Here is a 15104-nt window from a genome sequence, read left to right on the forward strand (position 1 = left end):
GGGCGGTGAGGGATGGTAAAGCATGCAATAACTCACACATTGTGTGAAATTATGTTTTAAAAATGTGTATACCTAATGAGAAGTTAGTTTCATCCAAATCATGAAGTAAACTAATTGAGTTAATCTGGAAGGCCTTGATGTCAAATAGGGCAAAGATGACACTGGGGTCAATGTGCCTTCTAATCCCATTACAATAACATAATGTGCAATTCTGCCGGGTAGATTGCAGTTTTGTTGATTCTGTATTTGTAAACGGACAAACAGACCCTTTGCAAGGTTTCAATCCTAAGGCCCTGTTTTTGTATTTTGTCTACTCGCAGAATGCCCATTTTCTCAAGTTTTTTGATTTTTTCAAAAATTAAATCTGATATCTTTCCTTCCAGCTGCTCACAACAAAGAAAACCCCATTCTTTATTCATATATATTGCACAACTCATTGGCTTATGGGGCAGACTGGTCGAGACTTCAAGTTCATCCACAGCTTGGCACTGACCATCAACCTTCATCATCATCATCATCAGTTGAAATTCAGAGCAAAAGGGAGCATAAGCAAGAAGTAAAGGAAGTCAAGGTCAAGTTCCAGCACCTGAAGATTCAGTACGAGTCTCCCACTGGCTTATTTGATATGGTTGTGGAAGATGAGTTGGATGATTATAGAGATGAGTTGCTTGACGGTTTGCAGGCCAGTGGTACATCTCTCAAACTGAATATGGACCCTGTAGCGAAACAACAGCACAATCCTGACTCTGGTGTAATTTGGACTAAAAATAAAGCCAACCTTTTGGCTACATGTTCTTTCTATGACCATGTCTTGCATGTTTGGAGATGGGAAAGAAGTAGTAATATCATCTAGTTGACTTTTTATTTAAAAAAATTCATTGTTAAAGTATTAAACTTTCAAAACTGTTATTGGAAAAGGAACAGAGAATGACTTGTCTTGCTGGTTTTGATGTATTACAGCAATATTACAAAATTGGGCACACTGAGATAAAGATGGAGTAATGCTACAATATAGGTGTGGCAGGTTTACACTGGCATTTCCTGACTTCTTCACCTGAGTCCAGCAGGACAACAATCCAAATATACCATTAATTAGTCATTGTTATGAGAAATTTAATACTCGATGGTATGTAAATAATTCAGAAAGAAGACATGAATTGTAAACCTGCAGCCTCTTCATAGCCTTTGATGGCACAGAGCATACCAAGAGAGGTTTTAAAAAAAATTAAATGAGTGGCTTCTGGAAGATGTCCAAATCTTGAGGATTTCTGGTGTTTTTTTAAAAAATCATAAAATGAAATTCTCTAGGTTTTTGGTGTCATACCTCCCTAAACCTCAGGCAATAATACACCAAGTTGGTGCGAATAAACTTGTCTTGGTGTGGCTGGTAAAACATCATGTAAACTGGAATAATTTTTATGGCAATATGAGAACCTATGCAATTGATCCTTGTAACAAACCTTAACCCTTTAGTCCTGTGGGCTTTGCTCAGTGAAATCTCAAACCTCATCAAATTCTTATTGAACGCAGCTTTGGGATTTCCCGGAAGCTACGATTAGTTGGTTCTAGCTAAATTGATTTTACTGAAGTGTTTTGTCAAAAACTATTTTTGTCTCAATTTTTCTACGACTGCCTTCATTGATTGTATAAATTAGTTTGTAAAATGTATACAAACTTAAAGGAGCTCCAGAATGTAATTAAAACTTACATATTTAATTGATCATGCCTGAACCGTTTCTCGATGCTTGATTTTTATACTTTTTTTATTCTTGAAGACTTTAGTTTCTTTTGAATTAATCATCAATCACTGAATACTGATCTTGGTACTATACACATTCAGTTATTTTTCTAAGGAGATCTTGTAATGGTGTCTTTGCTGTTTCATCTGTTTCCTGTCCTTCATTCCTAGCCCTAATGGAACAGCTGAGAAAGACCAACATTTCAACGACATCATCTATTGAGGAATAGTCGAAGGGATCAAGGTAGCTGTAGTTTTTTTCCCAAGGGGCTGACCTAAAAATGTAGCTAGGTTTATTAATTTTGTTTTTACATTTTGTAAACATTCAAATTTACTAATGGAATTGTCAAAGTTTACTTAATATGCACACTAAAGGTGTTTAGTAGGTCGGAGAACATCAATGGAGAAAGAAATGAAGTTTTGAGGCTATCCCCCAACATCACCACCAAAAGATTCACACTGGATATGTGAAATTCTGTACATGCATACTTGTGAAACATCCAGTTTTAAAAAAAAATGGTGTCCAAATGAGCAAGATAAATGAGTGAACTGGACAGCAGTGAAACAAGTAATTGACTGATTTGTACTATCTATATAAAACGCTATCTTCACAATTCACTATGCTGTCTCCTCTACTTCAATTGGGTGATAATTTTGTGGACCACTAGTCTGCAATCTTGAAGTGTGAACTTGAGTTTCTGAATGTTTGGCTAAGCAACAACAAGACGAGTCCCCTCAGGAGGAAATGAGGCAGCAGGGCAAGTGTTGTGCCTTGTGCTTCAAGGAAACTGAGGAGGGTGAGGGGGTGGAAATTGGGTCGGTAGGTAAGTGAGGGGGGTATTGTAGGGGAGAATGCTGCTGACAAAATGACTGAATTTTCAGCCCATTCTACCCTTTTGTTCTCAACCTCTTAATTTGAGCTATGTTGTTCTCATGTATGTTCCAGTAAGCCGTTTGCAGCCTTCTGAATATGACAGGAGTACAACAATTTCAGTTCCAATCTTTTGGATTGGTGCTGTTGCTGATGATTGGATTGTTCCCATTTACACTTGCCATCAGCCCATTTCTAAATGTCTACTTTGCCACCCCTTTTGGTTTGCACTTTCATTTTTTTTTAAAAAAAGCTTAGTATCTTCTGCCTTACACCTCATAACAAACAAAACTTCCCTTCTTTTGAAATGAGGCCTACATGAGCTTTATTCATTGTTTACTGACTACATTGTGGAGCTGTCTTGTCATGACAGGAAACTATATTACTGTGAGGGAATGGTTTATGCAGATAGAATTACTTGAAAAGATATAAACAGATACAAATGAAAAAAAATGTGGATAAAATGGGCTGAATGATCAATTTCTGTGCTATAATATATATGGCTTGCATTTATTGAAATCCTTTCACAATCTCAGGATCATTGCTGTTAAAGTATTTTGTGTAGCCACTAGTTGTCACTTCCTTTAATTCTGTGGGAGCTTGCTGTGCACACAAACAGCAAGGTGATCATCATTGTCATGGTAAACTGACAAAGGAATAAACATCAGGACCAGGCCCTTGTGGTGCCATGGATTTTTTTTTTAAATACCTGAAAGCAGACAGGGGCGTTTGGCCTCTCCCAGTTCATCGCACCTCTCCTGTGGAGTACTGTTAGTCTAATGTTTAAATATGATTAGGATTTGAACCCACCATTTTCTGACTTGATGAGAATATTGCAAGTTCACCAATATGCAATTCTGGTGGTTGTTTGTAAGTAAGCATACAGTGTTTCTATTTATCAATCCCCCTGAAAATTTGGCAGTTATCGTCCAATGTATTTAATAGGCATAGAATGAAATGCCTTCATGACAGCTATGATATCAATTAATGAAGTCTTCAGTTGAACTAAATCATCCCCAAATGGGGTTTCAAGCAACTTTTTGATACTTGATTACATTTTATAATTTCAGTAACAAATTAGTGAACCTGCACAGAGAGCCTAATAGCAAAAATGGACCAATAATTTAATTGTCTTTGAAAGGGAAGGGACTAATGCTTTGAAAATACAATTCAGCCAGAGAGGTAAGAAAGCTGAGGCAAAGTGGGATAGATAAAATTGCTTAAAATTGGATTGCAAAGGCTTGTTTATAAGAAAGATGTTATTAAGCCGGACAGGGTTCAGCTGAGATTTACCAGGAAGTTGCCAGATATGGAAGGTTGAATTGTAAAGAAAGGTGGGAGTTGTTTCACTGGAGTATAGTAGGTTCGGAGGTGACCTTATTGAAGTTTATAAAATCATGAATGGTATAGGTATGGTTAATGGTAGTTGTCTTTTTCCCCTCGGGAGGTTTCAAGACCAGGGGACACACTTTTAAGGTGAGAGGAGAGAGTTTTTTTTTAAAAAAAAGACATGGGGTCAATTTTTTTTTTTTACACAGGATGTTTTGTGTGTGGAATGAACTTCCTAAGGAAGTGGTGGATGTCATTCCATTGCAATGTTTAAAAGAAATTTGGACAAGTACATGAATAGGAGAGGTGGGATTAGTTTCGTTGGGGAATATTTTTGGCATAGACTGGTTGGACAAAGGGTCTGTTTCTTTGCTGTATGACTGTAACAAATTTGTTCCATTAAAAATTGTAAAAGCCTTGTTTTTTTAATTATCCATTGCTAAGTAAAACTAAGTTAGAAACCATCTAAATACCAAGCTAAATAGAGAAAAGAAGGATCCAGTGCAGATTTCAAAAGGACAATTGTTTCCAACATTCATAGAAATTGCAGAAGTTATAGTGTGGTGCACATGGAATTTCAGAAACTCTTTGACAAGGTACCCCGTGGAAGATTACTAGCTAATATTAATGAGTGTCGAATTGGATTTTAAAGCAAACTGGATTTAACGAAATAAAAACTGGATTCATCATTTAAAAGGGAGAGAAACAGCTGGTGTTGAGGGCAGTTGTACAGGCTTGAAGTGGGCTGCAGTGTCCTGCAAAATTCAGCTTCTAATTGCTTCTTTTTACTGAATCAATTACTTGAGTAAAAATCAGAAGTGAGCATTTGATATTTAATACAAGATTAAATGGAAGATATTTAGAATAAAGAGCTAGATTACTATTTTCCTGAGAATTTTGAGCTTGTGGAATTCAGTTTTTGAGAAAAAAAATTATGAATTACTGTCACTGCCTGTCTAAACTATTTTTGACTAGAGATTGTGGGACGATGCAGGGTGAGTAAATGTGTGTGGAATTATTTGTGCACATTAAGAGTAAACATTCACGTTTTGGCCAAATAGCTTTTTACTATCTTGAAATTCATCTATTTTTCGGTAATTCTAACAGTTATTGGAAGTGCAGTACGATCTATCCCAAGAAATTCTGTTGTACATGGAAAAGGACACCGATCTTGCTAAAGCCAGAAACTGACATCTTTAAAGTGGGATCATTCAAACCTTTAACTACACCGCAGTTTTTGAACAGTTTTAAGATGCAACATCTCATAAGAATGGGGACAGAATATTCCCATAAAGAACACAATTATTTCACAACACCATAACATCCAGTAAGAGTGATCAAACTCTTAAGGATTTACTCAAGACCTCTGGATCTGGGCATAGAATCAGAGGTTATCAGCTAATCCAACTACAGCTAAACTAACTGAGGGTTGTGACAATTGGCCCCATATGAGCTTGTCACTATGGATACATCATTGTCACTTATTTAATAACATAGAAATAGCCAAACCACATAGATCAAGATCTATCAAGCTCACCAGCTTCTATGTGGCAGTCAACAATAATGGATTGTTAACTAATCACAGCAAACAATCTCATCATCAACTAGATTTTAATAGAAGCTGACATGATGCAAGGAAAACCTCAATAGTGGAGAGCAATAGGAACCAATAGCCTGAAGTCTCCTACTCCTGAGCACGTTACACTTAACAGTTTTCACAGAATCCCTTCAGTGTGGAAGCAGGCCATTTGGTCTATCAAGTCCACACCAATTCTCATAAAGAATATTCCATCCAGGTCCACCCCCTCATCCTATCTGTGTAACCCTGCATTTCCCATGGCTAATCCACTCAACGTACACATCCTTGGACTCTGGGGCATTTTAGCGTAGCCAATCCATCCAACTTGCAAATTTTTGGACTGTGGGTGGGAAACCCACGTAGACATGGGGAAAATGTGCAAACTCTGCACCAACAGTTGCCTGAGGGTGAAGATGAATCTGGGTGCCCGGTGCTGTGAGGCAGCAGTGCTAACCACTGAGCCACCGTACTGCCCCAAATGTCATTTTGTACAAGTACCAAGATATTGGAAAAAGCTACTTAATTGTGTAATATTACACAAAATTAATTTTGTGCAATAATGTTAGTTCTCCACCTTAAATCATTACCAAAGAGGGAAGCATTTGGTTGGAACAGACTATACTGCTGAGGCCATGTGCTGGAAAATTGAGGACCATAGACAGTTGATTTAAACAAATGAAGCACCATGGGAAGATTCAGGAGAGGGTAAACATAAAAGCAACAAGAAAAACGTGGAGCAAAATAAAACCTTGGTGAAAATATGCAAAATTGGTCAGGAACATAATGCATTAGTAACTGAGATTACAGCAGTGAAAAACAGAAAAAATGTTAAAGCTAAATGCATTATATCTGAACACACACAAATTTCACAACAGAAAACTTAATTTAGCAGCACCAATACAAACAAAGGGATTGAGTGATTAGTTATAATGGATTTGCTTTGAAGCATGATGAAGGTCAGAAACGAACAGAATCAAGGATATTAACGTCTAGAAGATGGGCAAAATGAAAAAGTTGATGGAAGAGTCAGGTAACCTTAATAATAATGGATAGAGCAAAGACTATCTGAGGATCTTAGTTCAGGGAAACAAAATGTAGGATCATAATTGTTCATAACTGGATCATAGTTGTTATAGGACCATAAGAACAAAGGATAAGGAGCAGCATGGATCTTGCAGCTGCTCCTGGGATTGCAGGCTTAAAGATTTATTGGTATTTTTAACAGTTTTACAGATATTATCATTATCGTTTAATAATATAAGATTTTTTCCCATTTTGGTGTATTAACACTCAAAAAAACCCAAAGGAACTGTAGGGTCTAGGCCCGAAACGTCAGCTTTCCTGCTCCTAAGATGCTGCTGGGCCTGCTGTGTTCATCCAGATCCACACCTTGTTACCTCAGATTCTCCAGCATCTGCAGTTACTACTATCTCTGAAAAAAATCACAACTTTTTTCAGATGGAATTTTAAAAAAATCTTTTTTAAGGGTCTAAAGTGAACAGCTGAAGTCTTTTTTTATTCTTAATTCAGAAAATAAAAAGAGTCTATATCTGTTTTAGTGGCTTGTTTTTCTCCATTGCAAAAACCCGAACAGTTTCTTGTAAATAAGGGGTTGTGTTTCAGTTTTGGAGAGTCCTATACATGGGCAGCTCCAGACAAGATTTATTTTTTCTTTGATGAGTTTATTGAGGAATCGTTTTTATTCAGTTAGTCACAAAGTGGTTGATTCTATGCTTGATATATATTTTTAAACTTATTTTCCATTTTAACATTATTTTCTGTAGGCAATGAAAGGTTGTTTATTTTATATATAAGGTATTACTGAAACATCACTTTTTTAGGCTTAATGTTATTACAGCCATATATAAGGTACAAATTGCAATGGCTAGTAGATGTAGAAAAGTTATTCCCAACAGGATCAGTAAGATAGAAGGGAGACTGTCAGTAAAGATAAGAAGGAAGTTCAAAAGCCTCAGGTGGCTAGCCCTCCAACAAATAGATATTCAGTTTTTGGAACAGTTTGAGGGGATAATCCATCTGAGGAAAATGGAAAGGCCAGTGAGTTATTGGACACTTGGAATGATTCTTATGTTAGACAGCATTTGACAAAGTTTAATAGAATTATTGTGGTAGGAGACTCTCCTGTCAGGGGCACAGACAGGCGATTCTGTGACAGTGAGTATAAATTTAGGATGGTCTGTTGCTTCCCTGGTGCAGGGGTTAGGGATGTTTCTAAACATTTTAAGCATATTGTTGAAGGTGAGATTGAGAAGCCAGAAATTATTGTTCACATTGGTAGGAATGACATTTTTAGGGCAAAGATTAATACAGTTCAGAGTGGATTTAAGAGGTTAGGTAGAAGATTAAAATAAAACCTTAAAATAGTAATTTCTGGTTTACTCCCAATGCCAAACTCAAATGAGGGAAGGAACAAAAAGTTAAAAGATATAAGTCAATGGCTAAAGAGTTGATGTCTCATTCAAGAATTCAGGTTTTTGGACAATGGGAATGTTTTTTGGGATAGAAAAGACTTGTTCAAAAAGGATGATCTAACCTAAACTGGAAAGGGACCAATATCATAACAGAGAGATTTGCTCATTACATTAAGGGAGACTTTATACTGATACAGAAGGCAAGCGCAGAATTCTAAGTAGTGGTGTAAACGGAAGGATTGATGGGGTAGGTTCTGAATGTGATGAGAGCACGTAAATTAGAATAAAAAGACGAGAGAGTCAGACTATATAGTAACTCTGAAGAATTAAATTGCATTTATTTCACTGCAAGGGGTCTTACAGTTAAGACTGATGAACGCAGGGCATGTTGAAGGACACGGGTTTGGGACATCATAGCTATTATAGATAACAAGGTGTAGAACTGGATGCACACAGCAGGCCAGGCAGCATTAGAGGAGCAGGAAAGCTGAAGTTTCAGGTTTGGACCCTTCTTCAGAAATGGGGGAGGGGAAGGGGGCTCTGAAATAAATAGAGAGAGAGGAGGAGGCAGTGATAGAAGGTAGATGGTGGAGCAGATAGGTGGAGAAAAGGCGGACAAGTCAAGGAGGCAGGGATGAAGCTAGTAGGTGAGTGTAGCTAGGAAGTGGGGGTGGGAGTTGGTCATTGAAGTGGGAGGAGTGGATAGGTGGGAGAGAAGATGGACAGGTCAAGGAGGCATGTGCTAGGGGGTGCAAGTCTTGATATGAGGCCGGGGGTGGGGAAATTTTGAAGCTCATAAAGTCCACATTGAGCCCACCGGGTTGTAATGTTCCAAGGTGGAATATGAGATGCTGTTCCTCGTTTCAGGGTGGCGTCATTGTGACAGTGGAGGAGGCTCAGGATGGACATGTTGGCCAGGGAGTGGGATGGGGAGTTGAGGTGGTTTGCGACTGGGAGGTGTTGTTGTTTATCATGAACCTAGTGTAGGTGCCGCACAAAGCAGTCTCCGAGACTGCGCTTGGTTTCCCCGATGTAGAGGATGTCACATCAGTAACAGCTGACACGATAGACCACATTAGCAGATGTGCAGGTGAACATCTGTCTGATGTGGAAGGTTTTCTTGGGGCCTGGGATGAAGGTGAGGGAGGAGGTGTGGGGGCAAGTGTAGCACTTCCTGTGGTTGCAGGGAAAAGTACTCGGTGTGGTGGGGCTGGTGGGGGAGTGTGGAGCAGACAAGGGAGTCACAGAGAGAGTGGTACCTCTGGAAAGCAGGTAAGGGTGGAGTGGGAAATATATCCTTGAAAGTGGGGTCAGATTGCAGGTGGCAGAAGTGGCGGAGAATGATGCGTTGAATCTGGACATTGATGGGGCGATACATGAGGACAAGGGGAATTCTGTCTTTGTTGTTTGTGCAGGGAGGGGGTCTGAGGGCTAAGGTGCGGGAAATGCAAGAGATGCAGTTGAGGGCATTTTTGTCCACTGAGGGGGGAAATTGCAGTTTTTGAAAAGTGAGGATATCTGGGATGTGTGCGAGTGGAAGGCCTCATTTTGGGAGCAGGTGTGGTGGAGGCAGAGGAATTGGGAGTAGGGGGTGACATTTTTGCAGGAAGGTGGGTGGGAGGAGATGCATTCTAGGTAGCTGTGGGAGTCGGTGGGCTTGAAATAGATATCAGTTTCCAGGTGGTTACCAGATATAGAGATAGAGAGGTCCAGGAAGGAGAGAGAGGTATCAGAGATGGTCCAGGTGAACTTAAGGTTGGGGCGGAAGGTGTTGGTGAAGTGGATGAATTGTTCAAGCTCCTTGTGGGAGCACAAGGCAGCACCGATACAGTCATCGATGTAACAGACGAAGAGGTGGGGTTTAATGCCAGTGTAGCTTCGGAAGAGGGATTGTTCCACGTACCCTACAAAGAGGCAGGAATAGCTTGGGCCCGTGTGGGTACCCATGGCCACCCCCTTTGTCTGTAGGAAGTGGGAGGGATTGAAAGAGAAGTTGTTGAGGGAAAGACGAGTTCGGCTAGGTGGACAAGGGTGTCAATGGAGGGGGACTGGTTGGGTGTGCAGGAGAGAGAGAAGCGGAGGGCCTTTAGGCCATCTGCGTGGGGATTGCAAGTATACAGGGATTGGACATCTATGTTGAAGATGAGGTGTTTTGGGCCAGGGAATTGGAAGTTTTGGAGGAGTTGGAGGGCGTGGGTGGTTTCACGGACATAGATGGGGAGTTCCTGGACCGAGGGGGAGAAAATGGAGTCCAGATAGGTGGAGACAAGTTCAGTGGGGCAGGACCAGGTGGAGACAATGGGTCACCCAGGGCAGCAGGTTTGTGGATTTTGGGAAGGAGATAGAAGCGGGCAGTGCGGGGTTGGGGAACAATGAGGTTGGAGGCTGTGGGTGGGAGGTCCCCTGAGATGATGAGGTTGTGGATGGCTTGGGAGATGATGGTTTGATGGTCAGGGGTGGGGTTATGATCAAGGGGGCGGTAGGATGTGGTGTCGGAGAGTTGGCGCTTGGCCTTGGAGATATAGAGGTCAGTGCGCCATACTACAACCGCGCCTCCCTTGTCCGCGGGTTTAAGGTGAGGTTGGGTTTGGAGCGGAGGGCTGCACTTTCCGTGGGGGAGAGGTTGGAGTGGGTGAGAGGGGTGGAGAGGTTGAGGCAATTTATATCTCGACAGCAGTTGGAGATGAAGATATCGATGGAGGGTAGGAGACCTTGGGGTGTTGTCCAGGAGGAGGGGGTGTGTTGGAGGCGCGAGAAGGGGTCAGGTAGAGGGAGGGTTAGGCTCACGATTGAAGAAATAAGCGCGGAGGTAGAGGTGGCAGATAAACTATTTGATGTCCAGGTGTGAGCAGCATTCATTGATGTTCAGGTGGAGGGGGATAACGGTGAGTCCATTACTGAGGGTTGACCATTCATCCTCAGTGTTGGGAAGGTCTGGTGAAGACCCAGGAGGGCTGGAGGCTGGTGTTGATTGTAGAGTTGCTAGCTGTCGGAGCAGTGGGCGGAGCCATGTCAGCGGTCGGCAGAGCGGTGTCGAGCAGTGCCCTCAATGATGGTGGCAGCTGAGAGATGGACAAGACTGGCAGCTCAATGTTCCAGGTTTTACATGCTTTAGGAAGGATAGGCTGGGAAGCAAGAAAAGAGGGGAGTGGTGTTTCTGATTAAGGAAGACATTTCTGAAAAATTGTCCAGTGAAAATATATGGGTAGAAATTCCAACTCAAAAGAGAAAGATCACTCTGATAGGATCGTACTATAGCCTCCTCCCAATAATGAGAGAAATTGAGAAACAAATATTGCGGGAGATCCCAGACATATAGGCATAATAAGGTTATAATAATGGGTGATTTTACTTTTCTCTGCTATAGGATAGATGTTGTGAAACTGTGTGGAGTTTCCACATTCTCCCCACGTCTGCTAGGGTTTCCCCTGGGTGCTTCGGTGTCCTCTCTCAGCCAAAAGACGTGCACATTAGGTGGATTGGCTGTGCTAAATTGTCCAGTGTTCAGGGATGTGTGTTCTATACAGTAATACAGTAGCGGGGACGGCTCTGGGTGTGATATTCTTCAGGTCTGTGAGGACTTGTTAGGCTGAATGAGCTGTTTCCATATGTGATTCAGAAAAGATTTACAAGGATGTTGCTGGGCTTGGAGGGTTTGAGCTATAGAGAGAGACTGAATAGGCTGGGGCTATTTTCCCTGGATCATTGGAGGCTGAGGGGTGACCTTATAGCAGTTTATAAAATCATGAAGGGCATGGATAGGGTAAATAGACAAGGACTTTCCCCCCACAGTGGGGAATTCGAGGCTAGGGGCGTAGGTTTAAGAGAAGGGGAAGATTGAAAAGGGTGCTAAGGGGCATGCTTTTTCATGCAGAGGGTGGTGTGTGTATGGAATGAGCTGCCGTAGGAAGTGATGGAGGCTGGTACAATTACAACATTTAAAAGGTGTCTGGATGGATATATGAACAAGAGAAGTTTAGAGGGATGTGGGCCAAATGGGACTAGATTTATTTCCGATATCTGATCAGCCTGGATGAGTTGGACCTAAGGGTCTGGTTCCATACATCTCTGTGGCTATACACTGCATTCTGGCATGATCTAATCATTTGACTGAATAAACCATGAGGTTTGGTGGATTGTATCCTGAAGATTAAGAAGTTTCCATCACAATCTTGTGATTTCTTCACGATGACATATTGTTCAGTTACAGATGCAAAACAGGCACCTTCAAAATCTGGACTGAGGCCAGGAAAGACTAGAAAACCCCCATAGCATTTACCATCAACCTGATTGTAGTAATTTGCCTCATGAACAATCAATTACCCTGACAGCATTAATCACTACTTAAATGGAAATGCCTTTAGCCTCAGTCACTGTCATGTAAAAATTGAAGGACAGCCACGTACGTAATCTGCAGTGTTGTTGGTCTTCTTGCACACCACTCTTGATTTGTCTTCAAAGTTCCCAAAGCAAAAGTCCTTTTGGGCTCTTGTGGTGCAGTAGTAGTGTCCCAACACTAGGTCAGAAGGTCTGGGTTCAAGTCCCAACTGCTCCAGAGGAATATAAGTGCAGTTTAAATATGTTATTTAAAAATATCTACAATGGGAAAAAGTTGTACTTCCCACATTTTGACAGCCACCAATTTCAGAGATCTGATATCCATTGCTATAGCAACACAACCTTCAGCTTGGCCCTGTATCACTGGAATTTAGAAAAACAAGGAGCAATCCTATTGAAACTTAAGATTCTGAAGGAACTCTGCAGCGTGGATTGAGGGTATTTTCACTTAAAGGAAAGTCTAGAACTGGGTCATAGTTTATAAATAAGGGGTATCCCATTTATGACTTGAGATGAGGAGAAATATTTTTCTAAAGTGTTGTCTGTGGAATTCCCTTCCATGGAGAGCAGCGATAGCTTATTATCAACTAAAGGAGTCAATGGTTATAAATGGGGAACAAGGGGAGAGGTGGTGCATACAGGAAACACAAGTGACTGGAAGGAGTTTGCTTTCAACTGTTCAAATTGGCAACAACTTGTCCAACAATGTGCATCACACTTCAAGTCTAAAAGCATTATTGATGAGGCAGAGGAGCAGCAGAGAAGAGGCAAAGAAACCATTCCTACACTAATAATCTCACCACCCTGTGGGTTATTCTGCCCCATGTACCCAAATATTGTTGATTGACAGTGAACTTCCATGTCAAATTTGCAAGCACAAACAGACCTCTCTGAATCATAAGACAGCTGATGATAGGTTAAGTCTGACTAAAGCAAACGATATGTATAAAGGGTGAGGCTGGATGAACACAGCAGGCCAAGCAGCATCTCAGGAGCACAAAAGCTGACGTTTCGGGCCTAGACCCTTCATCAGAGAGGGGGATGGGGGGAGGGAACTGGAATAAATAGGGAGAGAGGGGGAGGCGGACCGAAGATGGAGAGCAAAGAAGATAGGTGGAGAGGGTGTAGGTGGGGAGGTAGGGAGGGGATAGGTCAGTCCAGGGAAGACGGACAGGTCAAGGAGGTGGGATGAGGTTAGTAGGTAGCTGGGGGTGCGGCTGGGGGTGGGAGGAAGGGATGGGTGAGAGGAAGAACCGGTTAGGGAGGCAGAGACAGGTTGGACTGGTTTTGGGATGCAGTGGGTGGGGGGGAAGAGCTGGGCTGGTTGTGTGGTGCAGTGGGGGGAGGGGATGAACTGGGCTGGTTTAGGGATGCAGTGGGGGAAGGGGAGATTTTGAAACTGGTGAAGTCCACATTGATACCATATGGCTGCAGGGTTCCCAGGCGGAATATGAGTTGCTGTTCCTGCAACCTTCGGGTGGCATCATTGTGGCAGTGCAGGAGGCCCATGATGGACATGTCATCAAGAGAATGGGAGGGGGAGTGGAAATGGTTTGCGACTGGGAGGTGCAGATGTTTGTTGCGAACTGAGCGGAGGTGTTCTGCAAAGCGGTCCCCAAGCCTCCGCTTGGTTTCCCCAATGTAGAGAAAGCCGCACCGGGTACAGTGGATGCAGTATACCACATTGGCAGATGTGCAGGTGAACCTCTGCTTAATGTGGAATGTCATCTTGGGGCCTGGGATGGGGGTGAGGGAGGAGGTGTGGGGACAAGTGTAGCATTTCCTGCGGTTGCAGGGGAAGGTGCCGGGTGTGGTGGGGTTGGAGGGCAGTGTGGAGCGAACCAAGCGGAGGCTTGGGGACCGCTTTGCAGAACACCTCCGCTCAGTTCGCAACAAACATCTGCACCTCCCAGTCGCAAACCATTTCCACTCCCCCTCCCATTCTCTTGATGACATGTCCATCATGGGCCTCCTGCACTGCCACAATGATGCCACCCGAAGGTTGCAGGAACAGCAACTCATATTCCGCCTGGGAACCCTGCAGCCATATGGTATCAATGTGGACTTCACCAGTTTCAAAATCTCCCCTTCCCCCACTGCATCCCTAAACCAGCCCAGTTCATCCCCTCCCCCCACTGCACCACACAACCAGCCCAGCTCTTCCCCCCCACCCACTGCATCCCAAAACCAGTCCAACCTGTCTCTGCCTCCCTAACCGGTTCTTCCTCTCACCCATCCCTTCCTCCCACCCCCAGCCGCACCCCCAGCTACCTACTAACCTCATCCCACCTCCTTGACCTGTCCGTCTTCCCTGGACTGACCTATCCCCTCCCTACCTCCCCACCTACACCCTCTCCACCTATCTTCTTTGCTCTCCATCTTCGGTCCGCCTCCCCCTCTCTCCCTATTTATTCCAGTTCCCTCCCCCCATCCCCCTCTCTGATGAAGGGTCTAGGCCCGAAACGTCAGCTTTTGTGCTCCTGAGATGCTGCTTGGCCTGCTGTGTTCATCCAGCCTCACATTTTATTATCTTGGAATCTCCAGCATCTGCAGTTCCCATTATCTCTGATATGTATAAAGGGGGTGAGTTGGTTAAGGTAGATTGGAAGAATAGGCTCAAAGACACGTAGTTAAGTAGTGGTAAACAGAGAATTCACAATGTACAATAAATATGTATTCCTTTACAGATAAAAGCATGACAGCAAAATGGCCAACAAGTTAAAGTATTACATTAGAGAAAAATAGTGACAATGCTGCCAAAAAGAACACTGAAATCTAAGGCCTGGGAGAACGAGAATTCAACAATACAGTGTCAAA

At 42.6% G+C, this 15104-nt stretch overlaps 1 protein-coding gene across 3 annotated transcripts in view; it reads left to right on the forward strand.

Annotated features, from left to right (window-relative positions):
• The window catches only part of dph7 (diphthamide biosynthesis 7), a 29032-nt gene extending 27312 nt beyond the window's left edge, over nt 1-1720 (forward strand). For all 3 annotated transcript variants that reach the window (XM_048558492.2, XM_048558491.2, XM_059638320.1), the window contains one exon: nt 384-1720. In XM_048558492.2, the coding sequence (XP_048414449.1) occupies nt 384-853 (470 nt within the window). In that variant the 3' untranslated portion in view covers nt 854-1720. The remainder of the gene's footprint in view (nt 1-383) is intronic.
• Nucleotides 1721-15104: the final 13384 nt, after the last annotated feature.

The sequence above is a fragment of the Stegostoma tigrinum genome, chromosome 29 (assembly GCF_030684315.1).
Source record: "Stegostoma tigrinum isolate sSteTig4 chromosome 29, sSteTig4.hap1, whole genome shotgun sequence".
NCBI lineage: Eukaryota > Metazoa > Chordata > Chondrichthyes > Orectolobiformes > Stegostomatidae > Stegostoma > Stegostoma tigrinum.